General features: G+C 42.0%; 1 protein-coding gene across 1 annotated transcript in view; it reads right to left on the bottom strand.

Annotated features, from left to right (window-relative positions):
- The window catches only part of MGMT (O-6-methylguanine-DNA methyltransferase), a 139,626-nt gene that overhangs the window by 18,213 nt on the left and 96,413 nt on the right, over positions 1 to 25,000 (bottom strand). Inside the window, exon 5 of the mRNA XM_051801230.1 lies at positions 13,394 to 13,551. Coding sequence (XP_051657190.1) covers positions 13,394 to 13,551 — 158 coding nt within the window. The remainder of the gene's footprint in view (positions 1 to 13,393; positions 13,552 to 25,000) is intronic.

Here is a 25,000-nt window from a genome sequence, read left to right as displayed (position 1 = left end):
TGACCATGGACAGGAATCTGATCCAGACTTACACTTGCCACTCAAAAAAATCTCATTCCAGGAGCAAATATTTTTGCTTTGTTTCAAATACATCAATTTTGGGAGAAGGAGATTGTGCAAAGTATGTAAAAGTAACCTTTTAACGACTTCATGAACATTTTTAACCCACACAGGAACTGCTATAGACATAAATACAAGAGACCTGCAGATCTGGGCAACTGAGAAACATCAACTAGCTCCTCATTCACTGCAAACTCAGCTTAACTTGTCATTTTTTATCATTGTTTCATGCCCTACAACACTCTTTCCTGTTCTAGAACAGACACCACGCACCAGCTCGGCTGCAATTTCTAAGTGACTGGGCCAGAAAATTAAATTTCTATTTTTCCATCCAAGATAGAAATAAATGAGGGACTTCTCTCCATTTCACTTTGTCAGAGCTGGTACTCACCAAGAACTTCACCTGGACAGCTTCTAAATTCTCCTCATCAGCTGCAATTTGCAGAAAGAGCTTGAGAACTGAACTCTGCTCTCACACAAAACCTCTACCAAAGGGTCAAGTGTGACAAAATGCCACCAGTGGCCATCATTTGACTTAAAACAGAAATTCCTGCTGGCTCACACTGAATGGAACTTCTGGTCACACCTCAACTCTCTTTTTTCCCATTTCTTGGAGTTCTTGTTTTTGCCTGGCTGATGCCAGGCCTGGGAAGGTCACTCCTCTCCCTCTCCAGAGCAAAAAACCTAAAAATTAAACTGAATTTACCTCAATTTGCATGGTTGGAAATCAAGAAAAACACAGCCTCCCATGTGTTGCTACAATCCAGCTCTTCTGACTCGTCCTGTTAATGAGACACAGAAATCTGCCCAGAGTTCCTAAATAAATCAGAGGAGATGCAGTTTCCTAATTACACTGGGATTTTGGATGGGAAGGCAGGACCATCTGGTTATAGTTAGACTGGAACAGGCAGGGAGGTTCTGCAGAAAACTTCCCAAGATTTATGGATACGCTGCACGTGTCATTGTGATATTAATGAACTCAAAATACAACGTGAAGAGAAAGGATTCAATGCTTACACGTGGTGATAAAGTACACCCTCCAATTCATGCCTATAAATTAAGCTCACTAACATCAAAATTTCCAACTCATCACGATCTTTGTTTTGAGGTCTTGGCTCAGGATCATTAGTGGTAAAACTAAACCTGGGAGTGCAAAACTGGGTAACAAAACTGAGTATAAATTGGGCAGCTTTGGAGAAATAAAGTGACAAACCCAAACAAAGACCTTGAATTCCTCTCAGTACACAAAACCTAGAACCATCATGAAGGAAGTGTGAAAAATGGGCTCTAAAATTAATAACATATATGTCCTGCAAGTTTACTGTTCATCATCTCAGGGCTCCAACACACTCCTGTGATGGAAAGAAACAAAAAATACAAGAGAGCTGGAGAGGGACTTTGGACAAGGGCCTGGAGAGACAGGACAAGGGGCAATGGCTTCCTACTGACAGAGAGCAGGGTTATGTTGGATTTCAGGAAGGAATTCTTCTCTATGAGGGTGGTGGGGCCCTGGCACAGGTTGCCCAGAGAAGCTGTGGCTGCTCCATCCCTAGAAGTGTCCCAGGCCAGGTTGGATGGGGCTTGGAGCAACCTGGGATAGCGGAAGGTGTCCCTGTCCATGGTAGGGAGTGAAATGAGATGATCTTTAAGGTCCCTTCCAATCCAAATCAGTCTGTGATTCTATGAAAGGGGAATAAATCCCTCAATTTTGACACATCATCTTGTGTAAAACTGATTCTGCAAACTGGAATTTGTTACATTATCTCACAAGCACAGATATATTTCCTCTATTAGACTACTACATCATGTACTATATATTTGGAATGATATATATATATATATATATTTGGAACTAGAGGATCTTTAAGGTCTCTCCCAAACCAAACCATTCTACTACCCCACAGCCCAGGAGGAATCACTTGCATTCCCCAAGAAATACATCCACAAACCAATTCTATATCCATCCATGAAACGGGGCAACACCAAGCCAGGTTATCTGGGAGAAAGGAAACATTATCTCCCTTCAAACCTGTCACAAACAACACTTTCCCCATGCTGGTTCACCACTGGATTATGTCAGCACAGGTATCCTGGTGTTCTCTGGGAAGGCTGATCGCAGAGGACCCAGGTCTTGTAGGGGAGGGAGGCTGGGAAGCACCAGCATCTCTCCTTTAGTTTTCCTTGCTTCACTCATAATTGCTTTTTCTCTACAATTCCACTTAGAATTACACCAATGAGGTGTTTTCGCTGTTTCATTTTTCAGCACGGCCCCAAATATCCACTCCCAAATGCCTCTGGAGCAAGAAATCTGCACCCCCAGTTGCTTTGTGAAGATCCTGTTGCCAAAGATAACCTGCCCTAGAAAATTAATATATGACACATGCAATGCAAATGTGCTTTACTACGTGAACAAAGTGTCAGATCTTCGCTGGGCTAAAATAGGAACAGCAAACTCTTTAGTTTTCTCTAAGTTTCTTCGTAAATGTGCACGTTCAAAATAATACTTTTAAATTGCTTAAATGCAAAAAAAATGGAACTATTTGCTTACTGCACACAAACCAGTATCAAAGCACTGATTATTTTTTTTTGTTTGTATTAATTCATTATTGAATTACAATTACTTAATGTATGAAGGTAACGCGCATATAGCACTTCCCAAACACTAATTCACAGATGATGCAACATCCTTCCAAGAATGCAGCAGCAGCAAATAATTCCCAGAATCTTCTGGCTTCAATCTCAAAGTGTGTTGTTTTTTTTTTATTTTCCTTTCCTTTTTTTTTTTTTTATTTTTCTTTCCTTTTTTTTTTTTTTTTTTTTAAGGAGTATTTAAGCAACTACCAAAACAACTGGGAAGAGGTGAAGTGTGACTCCATGAAGTCACTCAGCCTCTTGAATGATACTGGTGCCATCACACAGAGCTGCTTAAATGAACTGCAACTGGAATTCCCGAGATCCAAATTATTTAAACAGACATCCTGGAAGCAAACAGAGGAGAAGTCCTACCAGTGACCCCTGATGGGATTTCAGAGATTAGAGGTTGCTCAATTAACAGGCAGCCCTAAAATCAGTTTGGAGGAAGTTGTCACAGGTAACCTGCCGGGAGAGGAGAGTCTGCAAAAGCACAGACAGAAATTTGGGTTATTTGGGGTGTGAGAAGCAGCTGGGGCTGGGGAAACACCCCTGTCCTGCACCTCTTAAAGAATTATTTGATTTTCCAAAGCATCTAAAGAACATTACAGGGATTTTAATAAGTTGAGAAGGTTAATAATCACACATTTGATGATCCTTGTGGGTCCCTTCCAACTCAGAATATTCAGTGATTCTGTGATTTACCTTATCTAACAGCCATACTTTTTTAAGAAATTCTGCAGTATCAGGAAAATCCTTCTCATGCTTCGCAAGCTGCCACAAAAAAGAGGCTGTTCCTCATCCCGTGCCCTCCTGCCAAACCCAATGAAGTCAGCACAGGCACAACATGTTTATACAACATTAAGGGTTCACGTTAAGCTGAAAGCAAGGAGGAAATTTGACTTTCAGATTGACAAATGAAGAGTGTCCGTGTATCCTGGTGTCTGCAACAAAGGAGATCGTTGTGTTCTGGCCCATGCGAAGCCGTGTGCGAATCCTTAACAAACCCTCCTCCCTGGAAGGATGGTCAGAGCTAAGGTCACAGCACCCTCCATCTGCATTTCAGATCTTGACTTTTGTTGGCTTTACTATTTCTTTTGGCATTAAATATGAATGATGTTCCCCGAAACATTTGGAACATTAATTATAAGGAAATCAACATATGGAAACGTACGGCTCCGGTCATTGTTCACCTACGGAACGACAACCAGGAGCTTTCAGCAAAGTGCTAAAATATAAAAGGGCCATATTCATTCATGTATTGGTCCAAGCTGCAGCACTATGAAGTACATCAAAAGGTGTTAATGGTTTCAATATTTATCTGCTGCAGGGAAGCACTCTAAAAAGAAGACAGAAAAAAATTCCTGCTAATGGCTGTGTCTCTCCATTAAAATGAAAAGCTTAATGCATCTTATAATCAGAGGACAATTTGCAAATCATTAAGAGAAATGTAAAATTCCATTAAAATACAAATCAAGAGTCCCTCACTGGACTAATAATCTTTTTGATATTATTTTGCATTCCACTATTTCTGTTCCCAATATCCAGGCACCACAAATGATCAGTTCTTGAACATGCTATTTACCACAGCCTACTTCTTTAACGAGAGACTGAGAGAAGTATAATCTGCTATTCAGAGCAGGTACTAATGAAGAATTCCATATATTCTGAAATTTAATTAAAACCCCAAAGATTTCAAATTAGATGCAATTTGAAATGCCTGGGGCAGAAATACATGCACTTGCGTGGCAAGGGTATCACGCTGAAAGTTGATACCGTAATTGGTCTTGATGTATTTTTGTGTTGCCAGGCTGAAGCACAGAACTCATAACCATATAAAAATTCTCTGTAGATTACCTGCTCATTGAAAATGCCATCACTCAGGTAGTTCTCTACTAAATTACCATGCTACTAAAATGCACAAAGTGATTCGAAGAGAAGAGTGGCACAGCTGGTCGACGCTGCCAATGAGTTATGCATGCGTCGACGCTGCCTTTTTTCTTAGTAAAATATGCTCAGTTGAATATTAAAATATAATTGGCATTCAACCTAAGTAGCTTAAACCATTTTGTTATCTTCTTTTAAACCGATTTGGCTCCTCCACAGTTATTTTCAAGGATGCGATTCCCAAACTAATGACACCATCACATTCAGCTCGATTTGTACTATTTTACATTTGTCATAAATAGGGACAATTTCTACAGCCTTCTAGGGATGTCCTTTAATACTGGCTCCTCTTGAACATCAAAGGCCCAATTCATGGGGAAAAAAGAAAGAAAGGGAAAAAAGAAGTGTGCCATTTATGTTGTTCTTGCATATTTTATTCAGAGAAGAGTGCAGGATGCAAATTTCTAGTGAAAAGTGTGTTTTTACACTTAAGCAAGTCCTTGTTTTTCCCAGCAAATAAACTGGTCAGGACATGTGGCAAAACATCTTGCAAATGGGTCAGAAAGGGGCATCCTTAGGTCAAGCAGCAGCAAAATATCGATATTACGAATTTTCCTTCCCCTCAGAGGAATTTATCTATGTGTCCTTAACATAAAGGCTGTTGGAAATGCCACTATATTGTTATTTTCTGAAAAAAAAATTAACAACATTACTTAGAAACAAGGTGCTCACCATAGTAACAGTCCCATTAAGCATATCTGAAACACTAAACAGGTTAAATGTATGAGTATTGATGATATTTCCCATCAATAAGGGGTTTTAAGGAAACTTGTCTGAAAGTTCATTAATCAAATGGGTGTGGGAGACTGTATTTATAAAACCCTTTCCTTTTATCTTGATTGCATGGGGTTTTATTAAGGAGGGGTGCAAAGGTTACGTGGGGCTGCATGTGTGGCAAGCAAGCCAACAAATCAAAGGAAAAATGAATTAAATTAAACTTATTCCTCACAGGTCTGCAATGAGAGCAGGTTGTGAGGTCTGGGTGAAGATGATGAACACACGATTCTGGATACCAAAAGTAATTTTCCTACACTGGTGGGTTTTTTCCACCTTCAATTCTTACCTTTTTATCTAAATCTCACATATAAGCAGCAATGTCAAAAGTTACTGCGTTGGTCAAAATGTTTCTTAGCTCAGGGTCAACTGATTCCTTGTATTTCAGGGGGAGAAAAAGGATCTTATTTTGGACAAATTCACTTTATAAAGAAGCATCACGTGCACATGATCTGCAGTGAAACTGGTCCCACTGCAGATACATGTAAAGATACAGATCATAGAATCATGGAATGGTTTGGGTTGGAAGGGACCTAAAGGATCCCCTTGTCCCTGCCATGGAATCCCAGAACAGTTTGGGTTAAAGCCCATCTCCTTCCACCCCCTGCCATGGGCAGGGACCTTCCACTAGCCCAGGTTGTTTCAAGACTCGTCCAACCTGGCCTTGGACACTTCCAGGGACGGGGCAGCCACAGCTTCTCTGGGAAATCCATTCCAGTCTCTCACCACTCTCATAGGAACGAATTTCTTCCCAATATCCCACCATCAAAACATAAACCCTTCCTTTCTAAACAAAAGCCTGATTTTGGAATAATTTCAATATCCACATCTCTGCAGCTATTTCAGAGTCACCATGGCTTGCTCCAATATCCCCAAATTCTCTGGGAACAAGTAAAAATGTTGCATTTTACAGATGAACATTCCACTCTTACCTAAAAAGCTCTGTTTAGATAACATTTTTTTTATTCTAACTTTGGTCAACCTGTAATTAACATCAAGAAAGGATTATCTGACTGAAAACAATTAATTTAAAAATGAATTTTTTAAAATAAGTGATCCTTTCACTGCCTTCACCATGACAGGACAGACACATGGATCTCCCCACCCCTATTTCTCTTTTAAGGTCACACTTCAGGTGATAGTTACCCTACAAGGCTCCACCAAAAGCCCATGAACATCTGCAATCAGAACATTTGCACCTAAGAGGGCCTGAATTGTCCTAAATGGCTCACATTTGGCAGAAAATTTATCCTATGAACAGTGAACTCTAATTAAAAGATACACTTAAAACCACACAAGCTTCCACTAAAAATTATGGGAATTTTGCTCTGAATTCAACAGGAATTGGGTCAGGAATTTTGTAAATATTTTTGTCCTGAATGCATTTGTATTGATTTTTTGTTTAGTTTTTGTTTTAAAAAACATATAGTTGATAGAAAGCAATGGGCCAACTGAGTTGGAAAAAGAATATGAGATATAAAAGTAACTGGGCTAGTCTGGGGTTTTGTTGTTTCCATTTCTGAAGGTTGGGGAAGATTGATTTCTGTTTGCAGAAAATTGTAGGAAAGTATTGGATTGTAAAAATCCATTAAATATCTTGCAAAACAGTGACTTTCTCCTTATCAAAACTCTTCTCACATGAAATGCTAATAAAAGAAGATGCCAGTCTCTGGAATTTGAATTTTGAGTTGGCAGACAGAAATATGAAAGCTTGTCATCTCTTTGCACTTGAATCTGCCATGTCCAGATATGTGAAGTACGAACCTTTTTGAGCAGATTATTTCATATTTAACGTTTTATAAAAGCCTAAATGGAAATGTATTTGCATGTCTGATGAAGCTGCAGGGTTGAGAAAGGGAAAGTCAGGAACATTTCTCAACTCTTTTTTTCTTTAGTGAATTTCATGTCTACTAAAAAACTAAGAGAATTTCACAAATTGCAGCATAAATCAATGGTAAAAATGACATTTTGGATCTGTATAGGGAAAGGCAAGTCTTGCCTCCTCCTCAGCAGGTGACTCAACAATGCAGTTTAAGAACAACATAAATATAAAAAATACAAATACAGAGTCATAGAATCCCAGAATGTTTTGGGATGGAAGGGATCTTAAAGCCCATCTCATTCCATCCTCTGCCATGGGCAGGGACACCTTCCACTGGACCAGGTTGCTCCATGCCCCATCCAACCTGGCCTTGGACATTTCCAGGGATGGGGCAGCCACAGCTTCTCTGGGCAACCTGTGCCAGGGCCTCACCACCCTCCCAGCCAAGAATTCCTTCCCAATATCCTATCTAACCCTGTCCTCTGGCAGTTTATACAACCTGGTGGATTCCCATTTTCCCAGCTGAATTTATTGAATTTTTCATTTTTACTGGAAATGATGGAACTATGGAGAGTAGATACAGGGACAGGTTGGTTCCTGGTCTCTCTGTGGGCTCAGTTTGATGATTTTCCTATTGGGGATGGTTGACATCTGACATCCCTGAGCACTCTCCAACTACTCCTACTTTTCTGATCAGATTTTTTTCACACCTTCTCCTCTTTGAGCCTTGGACCTTCCCCCCTCTGCTTCTTCATTCTTGTCTTCTAAAGAATGACATTTTATCAGCTATTTCTTTCCCACCGAACATGAGCACAGAGTTCTTAAACTATTATCCATAAACTGGCACCTGAGGCTTCAAACTTTCCATCTTTACTTGACAATATCTCAACAAAGTCAATGATTTTTATTATTATTTTTAGACTCTAATTTAAAGCAGGGGAAAGGAGATCTGTATTCATTTGAATATTGTAAATGCTTTTCTTATTTAAGTAATTTTCATATATAGAAAAGCTCTTTGGCTAAATTGTATGTGAGAAAAATTTACTCTCAGGATACAGAGCACACTGTAATTAGGGTGAGTAGCCATTAAAATCTTTTAAAACACAAGCATTTAAAACAATAAACTTTTTAAACATAAGCATTCTGTGGGTATTCAATTTGTCATTTTAGAAGTACACAAATTACCAGCCCCACAATCCTGTGATTTGAGCATTCCAATAACAAAAAAAGAATAAAGAAATACTTTAGCCTTTGCTGAGTTACAGTCAGAAAACACATAAAAAAAAAATCTCCTTTTCTTTCTTAATTTGCTGCAGGCGTTTTTTTTTTTTTAATAGTTTAGAATATGCAAAGCCAGTAAAAGAAAGGTGCTACTGTGTGCTCCTCCAGGAAGGGTGAAGAGTAATCAGGATGCAGTTAGGGAAGAATTTTCTCCATGGATGTTTTCCAGAGGGACAGATCTCACAGCCCTGCAAACCTAGGGAGCACGGGTGAGCAGCACTGGGGTGATGGACAAGTCCAACTCCATGGAGGTGACACCAGAAAACGAAGAGTATTTTCAGCCCATAACTGGTGTTTGACTGTGTTCACTGTCCTTTGCAAGAGGCTGTGGCAGTTCACCAACCCACACTGCTCTCCAGTTTGAGTGTCTGAACAAGGAGGCTCCCAGGAATTCACAGGGTAATTATTGATTACAGGCCTGGGAATGTCATTTTGGAGGGAGAATGGAGGTGCTCCCAGTTTCTTTGAAGACTGTCTGCTCCTATTATGCATGAGATGTTTCATCAATATCCCCTCTTGGATGAATAACCTACATTGTGAATGGGAAATTTCAGCTACTAATGTGGCTCTTCCCTCTGCTCTCCATCCTCCTGAATCTTTTTGCACAGCTTTTCTCTGCCTTTGGCTTGCAAGATGACACAGATGAACACAGAATCATGGAATGGTTTGGGTTACAAGGGACCTTAAAGACCATCATGTTCCTGTCATGGGCAGGGACACCTTCCACTAGCCCAGGTTGCTCCTGTCCAATCTGGCCTTGGACACTTCCAGGAATGGGGCAGCCACAGCTTCTCTGGGCAAACCTGTGCCAGGGCCTCACCACCCTCACAGGGAAGAATTTCTTCCCAATATCCAATCTAAATTGCCCTGCCTTCAGTTAAAAACCATTAGTGCCCTAATGCCACTTCCAGACCTGCCAAGCCCTACTCCCTCACATTGACACAGAAATTCTCAGCTCATTTGAAGGAACAGGGGGACAGAGCTGGTCTGAGGGATAGGCTCAGCTTTACTTCAGGCCTAGACCCTTGGTACAAGGACCTGATGGAGGAACTCCACCCACAGGAACATAAAAACATGGCTTAGCACAGCTATAGTGCTCACCCTTTGAGGACAGTGGCACAGCACCGCACGGCACACAAGGAGCAGAAGCCCAGGGCTGCTGCTTGTCACAGGGCGAAGGAAAACTCTCGTGTGTCTCCAATTTCCTCTGCTCTTGCTGCTCTAATGAGCCATCTGGTCTGCAAACACACACCCGCTCCCCGGTGCCGTGGCCACGCTCCCGGCGACCGCAGCTATCCCCGTTGGAAACCACCAGTAAAGGAATGTCAGGGAATTCAGGACTGGCCAATTCGCCACTGCCTTCCCCCTGTCACCAACCCACAAATCAACCAATCCATGCACAGGCTTCAAAACAATCACAGCATCCATTGTTCTTCCTCATACAAAAAGGGAGGTAATGACCAGGATACATTAAGACCAATTAAACACTTCCCATTAGGAATATTTGGGTTTTTTTCTGAGGTGTCCCCCTCAGAGAAGTAGGAAAACCTTATTTTTCTTTACTTAATGAAATTCCATATTGAGTGCTGGTCATGACACAGGTTGTTGAAAATTCCAGGTTTTCAATTACATTTAAAAAATAAATATATTGGTTGCATAGACAAAATTGGACAACCAGTAAGGTGAGAACTTCTAAAGGTGTTGGGAAATCAACTTCAAACTTCTTGCTCTCTCCAACTCCCTGACAGGAGGGTGGAGCCAGGTGGGGGTCAGGCTCTGCTCCCAGGAACAAGGGACAGGACAAGAGGAAATGGCCTCAAGTTGTGCCAGGGGAGCTTTAGATTGGAGATTAAGGAAAATTCCTTAATGGAAAGGTTCTCCAGCTGCCCAGGGCAGTGGTGGAGTCACCATTCCAAGAAGTGTTCAAAACCCATGTGGACACGGGTTAGTGGTGAACATGGTGCTGGGTTGATGGTTGGAGTACTTTTTAGCATGTTTTCCCCTTTTAACAGCAAATTAGAAAATTAAAGGCACTTTAGAAAAATTTAAGACACAGAACGAACCACTGAAACAGCAAATATAGAATTTTTATAGAATTTTTTAATAGAGCAAATATAAAGCAGAGTAACTCTAATTTCTGAATTCGTTGATCTCTCTGCTCTTGCTATCTTAGAGGTGACTGTCATGACTTTCCTATCCACAAGAAACTATGCCCTAACAGCTAAAAAAAAAATCAACCTAAAAGTAGCTGCAGAGAACTGACCATGAACTGAGAAATGCTTCATCACAAAGCACTTCACACTTTTTTTGTTAAATGAGGAACATCTTTAGTGTGTCTGACGTGAGCAAAACCTTGCTGTCCTTGGGTGATGTTAGTACAGAAAAATAAAATAAAATTTGATATAAGCACTGATTAGAAAGAAATCAGTCAGTGCTGATCACTTTAGGATGGAACTGAAATCACCAAATATCAAAGAATCACACTGTAAATGGTTATATTTACAGGGAAAGGGGGGAAAAGAAGGGCCAAAGGTTTCAATGATCACAGAATGGCAGAAGCTCAGACTAGTTTGGGTTGGAAGGGACCTTAAAGCTCATCCAGTTCCAGCCCCTGCCATGGGCAGGGACACCTTCCACTATCCCAGGTTGCTCAGGGCCCCATGAGTCACTGAAGAGCTGCTGATGAACGGAGATGTAAGAAAAGCAATATGATGAGAAAAAGTCTTCTTGGCTTTGGATCCTCATGATCTCACTTATGTTTATTCTGCATTTTTAAGTGCCTGGAGAAATGAGTAGGCACTTTCAAATGTAAATGTGAAAAAGTAAATAAATACCAAATTCCTAATTTAGCAGAACTGCAATTCTGACGTACATATAAACTGAAATGCGACCCATCATAATTAGATTTTTACCTTACCTTTCTCCTAAATAACTTTTAAAACTAGTTTTTACAAATTTTTGACATCTATTTCCACATTCCTTCCAATATAGTTTTTTTTTTCTATTTCATAAAAGCATTGCTAGGAGAAAACAAGAGAAGAACAGAAATGCTCTCACATCGTTGTGATTTGAGCCAATTAATTCCTCATTAGTGTTTCCATTACGTCCGTGCCTTCCCCCAATAAAACACACACACCTGGTCCCAGTCCAAGAACAAATAACTGAACTAAATTAAAAAAACCTGAACCTGCACATGTTAAAATGAGAAAATTGCCCTCCAGCCCCTCCCCAGCACCCAAATTGTGCTGCAGGTGGTCAAACCTCATGAGGACCAGCCTGGACAGTGGGACCACCAGTCTCATCCCTCACAAAGCCACAGGAGCTGCAGAGACCTGGTGTTGATGCTCATGGCCACCATTCACATTCCATCCCAATCCTGCTGCAGCTTTTGGTTGGGTTGTGTTTTTGGGTAGCGATGAAGAACTTTCCCTCCACCCCCCAGAATTCAAGGGTGATGATTTCTTTCCCTCTAGAAGCTTCTTATTAACAATGATACTTATTTTTCCAGTGTTGCCTGCACAGGAAGGTTGTTGGGATGGACCAAAGTCTCCTACAAAGTCAAGTCAAACCTCTCAGGGCTAAACCCCAAACCAGCAGCTAAAACATCAACAGCAGTGCTTAGACCAAGGAATTTCATTCACCAAGCTAAAAAGAATTCAGTTAGCCCATTTAGGAAAATTAATGAAAGTAAAAGCTTTACTTTAAATGTTTTATAATCTTCTGGTGGATAATCTGGGAAGCAGAATTCCCCTGATGTTCAGAGATGGAAGGAGAAGCAGCAGTAACTATTTCCCACCCGGCTTTGCCCGTTTTCACATTCACCCCAATGCTAAAGTTTTCACAATATGGCACTTTATTTCATCCCAGCTAATAAAAAATTCGTCAGTACCATCCTGGAATTTGGAAAATTCCTCACACTGAGGAGTTTTCATACCATGGAAGAGAAAGTACAGAAGATCCTCATGAAAACAAAGGTGCTGTGCAATCATGAAAAGTGAGAATCCCTTATTCACTCCCCAGTGATGACATTCGTGGGCAGACATGAATGAAAGACACTGCAAAAATCAGACTTCTGAGATAATTATTACTAATAATCAAGTGATTGATTTCTGTTATGAGGTCTTGGGGAACACAGAGAGTAAATGGGGGATGGTAAGGATTTTTTTCTCAGGTCCCATTTTTATCTAAATACATAAATAGAACAACTTCTTTGTAAAAATTGTTTTGTTAAAAAATACCAACACATTGTTTACAATAACTCTGAGGAATAAAACCACAGCTACTTTATGCAACTTATCACCGACTGCTTCTATGGCCCATGTTTATTGACATGAACACAGAACCATAGAATCACAGAATTGTTTGGGTTGGAAAAGCCCTCTTAGACTATCAAGTCCAACCCACCAGCTCTGCCAAGACCACCACTAAACCATGTCCCCAAGTGCCACATCCACATGGCTTTTAAATCTCTCCATGGATGGTGACTCCACCACTGCCCTGGGCAGCTGTGCCAGGGCTGGACAAACTTTTCCACGAAGGAATTTTCCCGAATATTCAACCTAAATTTCTCCTGGCACTCGTTCCCTGGGAGCAGAGCCCGATCCCCACCCAGCTCCACCCTCTTGTCAGGGAGTTGCAGAGATCAATGTCAAAGCCTCAACCCCTCTTCTGCTGATCAAAAGCTACTTTAAGTGAACAACCCTGTCACTGAGAAGCTCACAACCCTTCAGATGTGTTCTTATTCCAACCTTTCAGGCAGCACATGTCGACAGCTGAACCACATCATTTTTATTGCTGCTGACCACGAATGAGGGAGATGGGAGACAGCAGCCCTGGATGATGGGAGCAGGGAGGGGATGAGTGTCCTGTGGCACTGACCTTGCTGGAGCAGTGGGTGGTGGAAAGCTGGCACGGGAAGGTTTGCCAGGGTGGCTGGCTCACAGAAATAAGCTCTCAGCCAGGCTGTGCACTGTTCCAGTGGCTCCGGCATCTCCTCCGCTCCCTCACACACTTCACAGGCAGCCGAGGCCTCTGCCCTGATGGGAGAGACAGAAATGAAAAATTACAATGATAAAAATTGCAACCTGGTCTAGTGGAAGGTGTCCCTACCCATGGCAAGGGGGTGGAATAAGACAGTCTTGAAGGTCCCTTCCAACCCAAACTGTTCCGGGATTCTGTGAAAATAATGAATGTTCACATTCTGTATATCAGCAGAATAAAATCCTCAAAACATTTAATCTGGAGTTAGACTCCAGCTATTTTCTGTTCAGATAAAGGTGACAGGATTCCTCATAGCAGTAACAAAAATGCACACTCATCATCTCTAGAAATGCAACAATGACACAATGTTAGGTGCAGCTGCAAAAAAATCCATGGAAGATCGGCATGAAGAAAGTGCTGTGTGTGAATAGGAAATGTCAGAGAGCAAGACCCAAACCCACGGTGGATGACACATCCTTGTGCTTCCGTGGAGGTTCCTCCTCCATGTCCCCCAAGGGCACAGTCCCTTCTCCCCAGGGACTATCCCTGGGGAAAGGAGGAAAGGAAGCAGCTTTCTGCCGCTCCCGTGCCTTCCTCTGCTCCGCTTCCTTCCAGCAACGTGGCAGGTCTCTGCTTTCCTCCCCTGATTGAATTGGAAGGAAGCAATTGAGAATTCATTTGATTTTCAATGGCAGCTCCTGCTTGCAGGGTCTGAAGAGAAAAGCGAGCGAACAGAAAGCACCTGTAAATAAAAATGTGCTTCTTCCCTTGCTCCTTTTTTGCTTCTTCTCCTTTGGAGGAGCAACGTGTGTATGAGAGCGATGAAAACGTGAACACTGGATTTGCACATATCCAGCTGCGTTTCCCAACCTGCACATTTTCAGGGATGCAGAGCAGTGCTGGGAAAGGGGTGGTGATGCTCTCCTGGTGCTTCCAAGGCTGTGACGTGGTGGGGATCTCTCCAAACTGCAGGATTTCAGGGTACCAACAAACAAACAGCCCATTAGTAATGCACCCCTGAGAAGTGATGGAGACAACATCAAGGGTGATGGCCAAAAACAGCAATCCCTGTCAATAATCTCCTCATATCCAGAACCTTCAGCACCACTGATGAGCCATCCAAAGGTTTTCTGATTACTGCAGCTTTTTTTTCCCAGGTGGAGCCAGAAGTTCCTCAACAGCAGAGCCTTCTGACGAGAGGCTGGATGTGTCACAAAGCAGGAGGAAGGGGAGAAAACTGTAGAAACATCGAAATACATGTGAACCTGAGACAACAGAAAAGCAGAGGAATTGTGCCACCCAGTTGTGGGGAAAGAGCAAACCCCACCCAATTCCCAGCACACTGCGAGGGAGTGACAGTATTTTGTGAGATCCCTCTGAGCAAAAAGCCAAAGCAAACGAAACGAGTGATGTTCCAGTAATGGCATCAAAGGCACCGGCTCTGCCTTTGCCACAAGGCACCTCTGCGAAAAGACTGAGCCTCTTCCCACTCCTGATGCACAACAGCCCGTGGAGCCGGAGCGACAGGATGTCGGCGGGATCAGCGGCAGCCCCGGCGCTGCCTCCGGACAGGATAAATGATGTGCTGGCAGGAGCCGGGTCAGGGCCGCTCTCAGAAGCAAAGCCCTCACTTGCCTGGTGCCTGATCAAACGGCCCTGCCATGTCCCCCAGCCCCAACTCACTTTCTGATTAATTGTTAACCACGTAATTACTGATGAGGAAGTGGCAGAGAACAGGAGGGACACAGAGATGGACAATTAAAACACTCTGGTCACACCAGAATCCGTGGTTTGGAGCAGAGGCAAAACAACACAGAAGAAATCAGACTGGGATCCAGTTTGTTGGGAATTAAGTGCAATTTTATTTCTCCTTTTCCATTTATTTATCAAATTAATGCTTTTGATTTTTCTTTTTGTGTGTGAAGTAGGACCAAATTGCTTTATAAAGCTGATGTCTAAAGCTTATGTTATTTTTCTAATTAATAATCTTTCTCCTAAAAAAAAAAGTATGAGAATCCAAGCATCCAAGCATAAATTTTTTTACATGAAACCCCCCAATATGGACTCAAACCAAGCTTCCAGCACAAGGGATAATCTGTTATTCCACACAGATACAACACAGCAAAATATGGCTCCGTTTTACCATGGACTGCTGGAGCTACGACAAAATAATAATGACAGAATATAATGATAATGCCTCTGAAACCTCCATGAGAAGTTGGGAGACTTTTCTGCTCCATTTATCCAGAAGAGCATGGAAAGCGCTCAAAACTACAGTCGCCTTATGTTTTTCACATCATCTTGTTTCACATTCTCAGGAGTCTGGAAATGATTTGGACTATAATGTCATCATAAAACTGAACGACTCCATCTCCTTGGAGCTCTGTGAGCAGCAGTCCCAGGAGCTGCCAGACAGGGACCAACCCAACAGGTCCAAAATAACATCATTCGCTCCCAAATCAGGGGGGGAGCAGCTCTGGGGAGACTCTGGGAGCCCCTTCCAGTGCCTAAAAGTACCCAGAGAGCTGGAGAGGGACTTAGGACAAGGGTCTGGAGCAATAAGACAAGAGGGAATGGCTTCCCACTGCCAGAGAACAGGGTTATATGGGATATTGGGAAGGAATTCTTGGCTGTGAGGATGGTGAGGCCCTGGCCCAGGTTGCCCAGAGAAGCTGTGGCTGCCCCATCCCTGGAAGTGTCCCAGGCCAGGTTAGATGGGGCTTGGAGCAACCTGGTCCAGTGGAAGGTGTCCCTGCCCATGGCAAGGGGTGGGACTGGATGGGCTTTAAGATCCCTTCCAACTCAAACCATCACACACACATTCCTCACTTCTATTGGGTGTTCCCTGTAGAAGTGCTGTTTGGATAAAATTTTTTTTTTTAATTTTTTTTTAAATTACTGGTTTTAAGAGCAGTGCCCTATCACTGCTGAACATCTCCAGATGTTTCTGGTGGGACCATTCTCCCAGCAGTTCAACACCAGACACTTTCCCAACACCTGCCAGCTCCATGGCCACCTCCACCTCAGCCAAGAAAGCGAACCCTTTGCACAGCAAAAATGAATTTCCTTCCAAGAATGCACTGACTCCTTTTCCTGCAGGATACAAATTCCACTTGCCAACATACACACCAAGAGCTTCAAATTGGCAGGGAGTTAAAAAAAAAATAAAACCCCCTCATATTAATTTTGCTTGGCTAGAGATGGTAACAGCTATTCCTGGGAATTTGACAGCATTAATAAAGAAAAAGAACCAACATAGCTTATGCATGGGTGTCTTCTGCTGGCCCTCCTCCCACTCCTGCCCCTCCTCCCACTCCTGCCCTTCCCTCCTCCCCTTTCCCATTCCAAACCTGAATAGCAGGACTCCTACAAAAGGCATTAAAAATCTAACTGAAAACACCAGCTGCCTTTTAAAGGATTTTCTCAGGCTTCAAAGCCGTTTCTTGGTCCAACTAAACCACACATTTGTTTGAAAAGCAACGTCAAAGTGGCCTCAAAACAGGAAAAGGGAGTAGATGAGTTACATAATGGGAAATTTCCCCCTTGTAGGAAATTCCTCAGCTCAATATTAGACTTCTTGGAAGGTTTCTGAACACTCTACTCCATCCATGGATTTTCAAGAATCTCTACTGTCAAGATGGTCAGGAAAAAGTTCAAAATTAGGGAAAAATACCCATCTAGGAGTCATATTAACTACTTGCGCCTAAATTTTAGCAATGAATAAGAAAAAGGAGCCCTTCTTAATGTCCTGCCCTTGGTGATGCCCAAGGAAAGGACCTGTTCTTGGTCACAGAGGCACCAACACACAGGATGGAAGCCAAAGTGGCTACTCATTATATTTTACCTATAGGAAGCTCAAGTCTTAAACTGTCAACAAGATATAATTTTATACAGGAAAATAAAATCAGCATATTCATCTAAAAAGAAAAAGAACGAAAAACAGAATATACAAAAAAATCCACCTGCTTTACTTGTGTCCCAAAGAATATAATTTTCTTTCCTTAAGTACCAACACCTTTTTCTCAAATGGGGCTAGAATGATTCCATAAATAAAGAATGGGAAGGATTTATTTAAAATGCACCAGTCTTATTTAAATCACTTCCACTTTCATCAGAGACTGTCACTGCACTTGTTTTCATTAGTGAATTGTGTTGGGTGCTGCCTGACCTCTCAAAAAATTCAAAGAGAAGGTTTTTGTATTTTCACCTGGTCAACAAGTAATCCCTGCTGTAAGGTTTCAGTTTGTATGTATTTTATTTAATTATTTAATTATTTTATTTTATTGCACTATTTTCTATTTTATTTTACATTTTTTACTTTATTTTATTTTATTTAACACAGAATTCTTTTGTTTGCATTAACATGGCAGCCTCTAACATGTCAGCAGTGAGTTACATGTCTGTCTTAACTTTTTGGTTAATGCAAATAAATTGGTTAAATGGATGTTCAGCTGCTCATGACCGACTCACCTTCACAGCTTTACAGTGTGATGCTTTAATTAAAACTCCAAATTCCTCCAACAGAAAAAAAAAGCTTGTTTTAAGCTATAAAAAGACACCTAAAATACATATGTATTTTTTAAAGGTGGGTGTTTCTGTGTGTACACTTGCAAGAGACTTTTTTTCCAGGCCAGGGAACCACTGCTGCTGATCAGATCTCCAGCCTGTGGTGGTGAAGTGCAAGAGTATTATCATTCCTGACAATGGGAATCCACCACAGCCCAGGAGCAGCCCTGCTGCTCCAGTTTTCCCACCCAACAGCTATTCCATGCCATTCCTATTGCAATCCCATGCCTCTCTTTCCATTACAGCCCTTTGCAAAGCCTGAACACACCAGGGAAGCCAGTTGGCTCCTGTGCTTGTGCAGCTGAGAGGTGTCTTCCCAAGGCTCCATCCCAGCCGTGTTTCTTCTGTGACTTCTCATGTTTGCATGGGATGAAATGAAGGAAAAGATGGTTTTAGCAGAGCGGGAGAAAAGCAGAAACACCACCTGTTTCAGTTTAACAGGTTCCTTCCAAACCACTTGCCAAGAACTGGAAGTTTCTACCGCGCTTCCAAAATAAACATGTAAGCAGCAGATTGGCTTCAGGATCATCCCAAATAGTTTAACCATGATGAAAATCAGAGAAATGCTGGGAGAAGCCATGTTTTAAAGGGGTAGGATTCCAATTATTTATTTCTCAGCTACTTTTTGCCTCAGTCCTTAATAAACCTTAACAGAAACAAGACAGACCTTGAGCTGCGTTGAAAGGAAGAGAAAATATCACAACGGCTCTGCTGGCACGTTCTTTGGGGTGAAGCCAAGAGCTGGCAGCTTCCTTAGGAAAAATATTATGAGGATGTTGTATTAGCTCCCATAACAGACTTATAAGTATCTGTATATTTATAAAATATTTGTGTATATTAAATATAATCGATTGGTTGAACACAACATCTCAAGCTCAGTTCCACTGCCTGGAGCCACACACATCTGAGGGTTTTATCCCTGGAAAACTACCTCACTTCCAGGGGTTTGCCGAAGAAGAGATTTATAACCGAGGTACTGAATAGTCCCTTTATTTCAAATTGGTTAAGAAATGAACCAAAAAAGTTCAACTCACAAATAAAAAATCGGAGCTTCTCCTATCCTGCAGTCACCTTCAGGTCACTGTTACATGTGGGTAGACTCAGATTAAATTATGAATTTTTTTTGGGTAATTTTTAAATTTTTCAATTCTGTAATTTTTTATTTTTCAATTTTTTGGAGCAATTTCTGCAATTTTTGTTAATAACGTAATTATTACAGAAATAGAGTTTCTAAATCAGAGTAAACTTTTACATTTGCAGAACTCACTGTTGATCCTCTAGGACCTGAGTAGTAACTCTTGTCATAAACAGGCGTGAGCAGCAAGTATAATTTAAAAGAGTATTATCTTTAAATGGCAATTTTTGTTTGATCAGCAAATGACTGACGACAATTCTCCACACAACTCTCAGACACGTGAATTCACCCAAAATAGGGCCTGTATAAAAAGTTGCACCGTCTTTTTCTTATAATCACATACATCTGTGCTTGTCTTAGCAAATAATTTTTCTCTTAGAGAAATAGCTGGTGTGTTACTCTTCAAATGGAAGAATCAGTAATGATTAGGAAACCAAAATTAACATTAAAATGAGACTCAGTGACGTGGCATTATTTGTTTCATAATAAACACAGAGTTAGCTGGTGTTTTTACTGAAGCCTTTACTGTGAAATTAACTGAAAATGTATTTTATCCACACCTAAATGTCATTTAAATAGCCTTTCTTTGATAGATGAAGGCTAAAGGCCACCCCAAAACTGCAGCTGAATTATCTGGTCTCTAATGATTCCGAAACGATTACGGGATGCAGAGCAATCTCGTTAAATTTTATTCCAAAGCTTACTACACTTGTGTTTTCTCTTATTTTTCTATCAATGAAGCCCAGGAGGTTTAAGAACAATTCATTATGTATGAGACCCAACTTACAGTGCTTGACTGTTGATTAATGGCAAAGTTTGCTGTGTGTACATTTGCAACATTAGATACATACAATATGCTAACTTATTCTTCCACCGAACCTAATTATTTACCAAAATGACTACTTGAGACTACAATTTATTAAATGCATGCATCCAGTCTCGATTTGGCCCCAAAAGACAGCCTGGAATGAAGATCTTTTACTTGATGTGACAACTTCTAGAAACAATGTTATTAATATTGTAAATGTGGCAAATAAAGAGTTCAAATAGCCGGGTGGCTCTGTTGCATTTCTTCCCCACAACTGAATCAATGAACAAAGCAGATTTTTAGGTTTAAAATTCATGGAGAATCACATCCTGACATAGTTTAATTTAGCTTCTTATAAATGAAGCGCCTGTATGATGGGAGGGAGAGATTAAAAAAAGGATGAGAGCTGCAATAAACACAATAACCCCCCCAATTCGCTTCGAATGGCCCCGATGCCGCTGCTTTTAAGACCTATTAAGAACAAATTGATGCATTTAGAGAAGAGCACAACTCAGGACTAAGACTTACTCCTTGTCATACAACCTGTGAAATATTTTCTCTATTCTGCTTTTATCTATTATCAAAGATGCAAATTCTTATGGATCTGATCAGTCAGGAATTCTGCAACCTGTCTTTAAACCCTCGAAAAGAAGCATCTGCACAAAGATTTGGGCATTGTATACAAACTCCGGATAAATATTAATAAATAATAAAATAAATATAAATAATAAAATATTAATATTCAAATTATCAACTGAATATAATAAATAATAAATATACACCTCTTGAGTAAAATACAAAGATATCCAAATGGCCTCATTTTTTCCCTCGATTTTTGCAATTAATGATGTTAAATTTGGGAACGAATCTGGGGTTGCCCAAGCCCACGATGCCTGAAAAGCTGCTGCCTGCTTATCCTGTACGTACCAGCAAACACTTCAAAGGAGGGAGTGAGACTCCTGTCTTCACATGCCAAGATAAGGAAAATCAATGTCAATGCCCAAAAGACTCAAGTGATAGCACTGAAGGTCATTAAATGCTACTCACTGCCCTGTACCATTAAAGTTTTGATTGGAATCCCATATAGGGAGACACAGATTACAAACAAGATCTTGCCCTGGGACATGGTACTGTGAGACCACGGAGGGAACAGTGACTGGAGAGCGGACACTCCTGAGGAACACAAGAAACATGTCCAAGGAACATGTCCAATGCTCTCTGTGTGTGTGCGGTCTTGGTTTATTTTTCCTGAACATATTTATTGTGTTTTCAGAGAAGTGAATCTCATTATGGATAAAGGTCAGTTTAATGTTCTGCCCTTTTTCTACCTTGGTCTCCAACCATCCTCCTAAACTCACCTGGTTTGGACCATCCCAGTACTTGTCTGCCCTCACTGCTCTACAGCAGATTTCATGGTCCACCTCCATGCTGGTCACCAATTCCAGGACTGCTTTCTTCTCATTTCCCACCCACATCTTTTCCAGGCTAAGTCTTGTTATCTCCAGATTTCATTCTGCACGTTTCCACCTCCTCTGTACTTTCAGGAATGATTCAGGTCAAGAAAACCTCAGTTAGTTCTGGAGCTCATCAGCACCGTAAGGTTGTATCTCCTTTGTGCTCAGCCCCACAAACAGCCCAGAGACCTCCCCCAGAGACCCACCCCCCTCCATGAATGAAACTCTTCAAAGACCTGCAGCTGGGCCCTATTGAGAGAACAAAAATACTCTGTGTATCAGAGCGACCTCTTCATAAATATTTCTGTTTCAAATCAGTGGGTTTGGCAGCAGAACAACCGGAAAATTTGTCGAAAAGACAAAAAACCCCAATTTCTGTGCATCTTCTTGTTGGAAAGGACCACCCTGTTCTACATTGAGAATAGGGGAGATCAAGCACATGCCCAAAAGACTCTGAACAAGCAACAAATAAGCAGATGCTTCACATTAAATGCTTTAAAACAAGAAGTAAAAATTGAGCCAAGTTCCAAGCGGCGGCACACTCGAGATGTTCGGCAACATTAAGCATAGGTGATATCATCAGTTCTAGCTATAATTAGGTTAAAAAGAAAGTCAGTTAATTTTAGCACTTACAAGAAATTGTTACAAAACATTTTTTCTTATATAAAAGAACTCTCCCATCAGACCTGTGAGGTCGGTTTTATCACAGGCAATTAAGTGTGTTAGGGCTGGCTGCAGGGGACCCTGAAACCACACACCACATTCCCTCTGCTTCTCCACTATCTCCTCTGGTTTGGGGTATTCACTATGATCCCCCAGCTCAGGGCAACTGCCACGCAGCATCACCTCGTACATAAACCCACCACCCCTACCCAGAACCCTGCCTTGCAGTGATAGCCCAGTTGCTAACTGGTATCTGAAATAAAACTTACATTTTTTCCACATATCTCAGATAGATATAATCCCAATTATGCATGGATTAAAAAAAAAAAAGTCCAAAACCTAAGGGAGTTAAAATACACATTACAACCCTTCTACTGCAAGACCCAGGTCTCTGAGCTGGTGCACGGGGACACTGAAGGACAAAAACTTAAGGCTGAATTATTGGAACTGGGCCCTGACTTTGGATGTCCACCTTGACGTGCGTCAGTGCATGAATTCCAGATGACAGTGAGCACCAAGAATTATAACCAACAGCACCTGCAGATACTCCAACCTATTAAAATGAATTAAGATACAGATAAATCAGGAACCTCTTAAGAATTCAACTCATCAGGACGTTTTTCAGAGCAAGTTCCCAGTGCAGGTGTAATGAAATCTGTGCCCTCTGAGCATCTCCTGTTTGGGCCAACTCTGGGCTCACCTGACACGCAGGATCTCCATCAGGGCAGACTGGCCAAGGACCTGATGTGCACAAATGGAGAATGATGAGAGTGTGTGGTGCAGTGACACACTGGAAAGAAGGGATGGGGCATCCAGAGGGACTTGGACAGGCTGGAGAGGTGGGGCTGTGCCAACCTCAGGACGCTCAACAGTGCCAAGTGCAAGGTCCTGCTCCTGGTTTGGAGCAAACCTGAACTCAGTGGGTGGAGAATGGTTTGAGAGCTGCCCTGGGGAGAAGGACTCGGGTTGTTGGTGGATGAGAAGCTCAATATGACCCAACAATGTGCACTTGCAGTCCAAAACCCCCTTGTGTCCTGGGTTCATCCCCACAGAGGGGGGAGATTCTGCCCCTCTGCCCTGCTCAGGTGAGACCCCACCTGCAGAGCTGCCTCCAGCTGTGGGATCCCAGCACAGGAAGGGACATGGAGCTGTTGGAGCGAGTCCCAAGGAGGTCACACAGATGCTCCAAGGGCTGGAGATCCTCTGCTCTGGAGCCAGGCTGGGAGAGCTGAGGGTATTCTCTTGGAGAAGGTTCTGGGGAGACCTTAGAGCACCTCAGAAAAATTAACATATGCCAATTAAAACAGCATTGTTAATAGATATACACTCTGCAAAGCTTTTCTACGGGGCTTTGAGACTGTTGCCCATGTGCTTTGGCAGGATCTTTCCCAAAATGGCACTAGCCATTGAAGAACTGGCTTTACCTCTTACCAATCTGACCTCAACCCTCAAAATACAACCCTATAACAGCAGGAAGAACAAAATATACAGAGTATTTTCTTTCATTTGGCTCACCATTTGTCAGCACTCCCTCTTCACTCTCTGGAACACACCACAGTGCCTCGGATCACCTCTTTGGAACTCTGTAGTTACAGCCCATTGTATATGCAAGACAGGCACTTTTGCACACACACATACGTAGAGAGCCTTTCCCTGCCACAGGCCATCCCTGCATCTTCTGGATCAGGAGGAAAAGCTTTTCTCTCAGGTAACCAAGCAAGAATTGGAAAACCAGCGGGGCACATCAATAAAACCAATAAAAATACTGTTTCAAAAAACTGCTGTTACAATTAACTGAAATAACAGTCTATAAACTGCCACCTCAGAAGCAGCTTGTTAAAGGCTGAACATAGAAACTGTAATTTAAACACACTCTGCCCTTCACGGACCACCCTGGCTGCAGGATGTCTCTCATTTCTCCCATCTTCCCACTAACCTCTGGATCCCAGGGGGATGCCTCATCACTGGGATCCAGGAGTTTCAGGACTTCTCTGTGCAGAGGTGCTGCCCTACAATGTGGACCTGATGTGACCTTACAAATCATATCCAAACCCCTCACGGAGGACAGAGTGGGATCTAGTGGAATTACAGCCCAGGCACTGGCATATTAGAATGAGAGTGGTTTGGGTTGGAAGGGACCTTAATGACCATCTCATTCGCATCCCCTGCCATGGGCAGGGACACCTTCCACTAGCCCAGGGTGCTCCAAGCCCCATCCAAGCTGGCCTTGGACACTTGTAGGGATGGGGCAGCCACAGCTTCTCTGGGACCTGTGCCAGGGCCTCAGAGGGGAGAATTTCTTCCCCATACCCAATCTAAATCAACCCTCCTACAACTAAAGCTATTCTCCTTTTCCTATCCCTCTTGTCCTATCCCATTCCTACTCTGAAACCCCACATCCTGTGGTGGCAGAGTCAGCAACACTCACAGACCATCCTTCTAAACGGACACAGACAAAACTCCTTTCCATAACTCCATTTCGAATCATGCAGGAATGTTTTCCCAGCCTGCTCTCTCTCCTCTCTCTTTTGAAGTAGAACATGGTGCCTGGAGACCGTCGTCCTCTGAGCTTTAGGTGCATCTGCATTACAACCCCATTAGCTTGTGTACTACACTCATTAATAAATAAGCTCCCCACTTAAGTGCCTTTCTTGTAAATTGGTTTGTTCTGTTCCATATAAATAATATAAATTTCTCTTATCAAGTCTGGTGGATTTTTTTCTTTACCTATGTACAGACACTCCAGCAATTTAACCTAAGAAGGGGTTCATGTAACGCTCTTCCTCAGTGTCCCTTGTCACCAGGTTGTATGTACATGGCAGCTGCAATATGTTAAATAGTTAGCATAGCAAAAAATAATGTCTTTAATAACTGGCATA

Source organism: Manacus candei, unplaced genomic scaffold (assembly GCF_025592945.1).
Source record: "Manacus candei isolate 608988 ecotype Guabito, Panama unplaced genomic scaffold, ASM2559294v1 h1tg000050l, whole genome shotgun sequence".
In the NCBI taxonomy this organism is placed as follows: domain Eukaryota; kingdom Metazoa; phylum Chordata; class Aves; order Passeriformes; family Pipridae; genus Manacus; species Manacus candei.
This window is presented reverse-complemented; position numbering and strand designations above follow the sequence as displayed.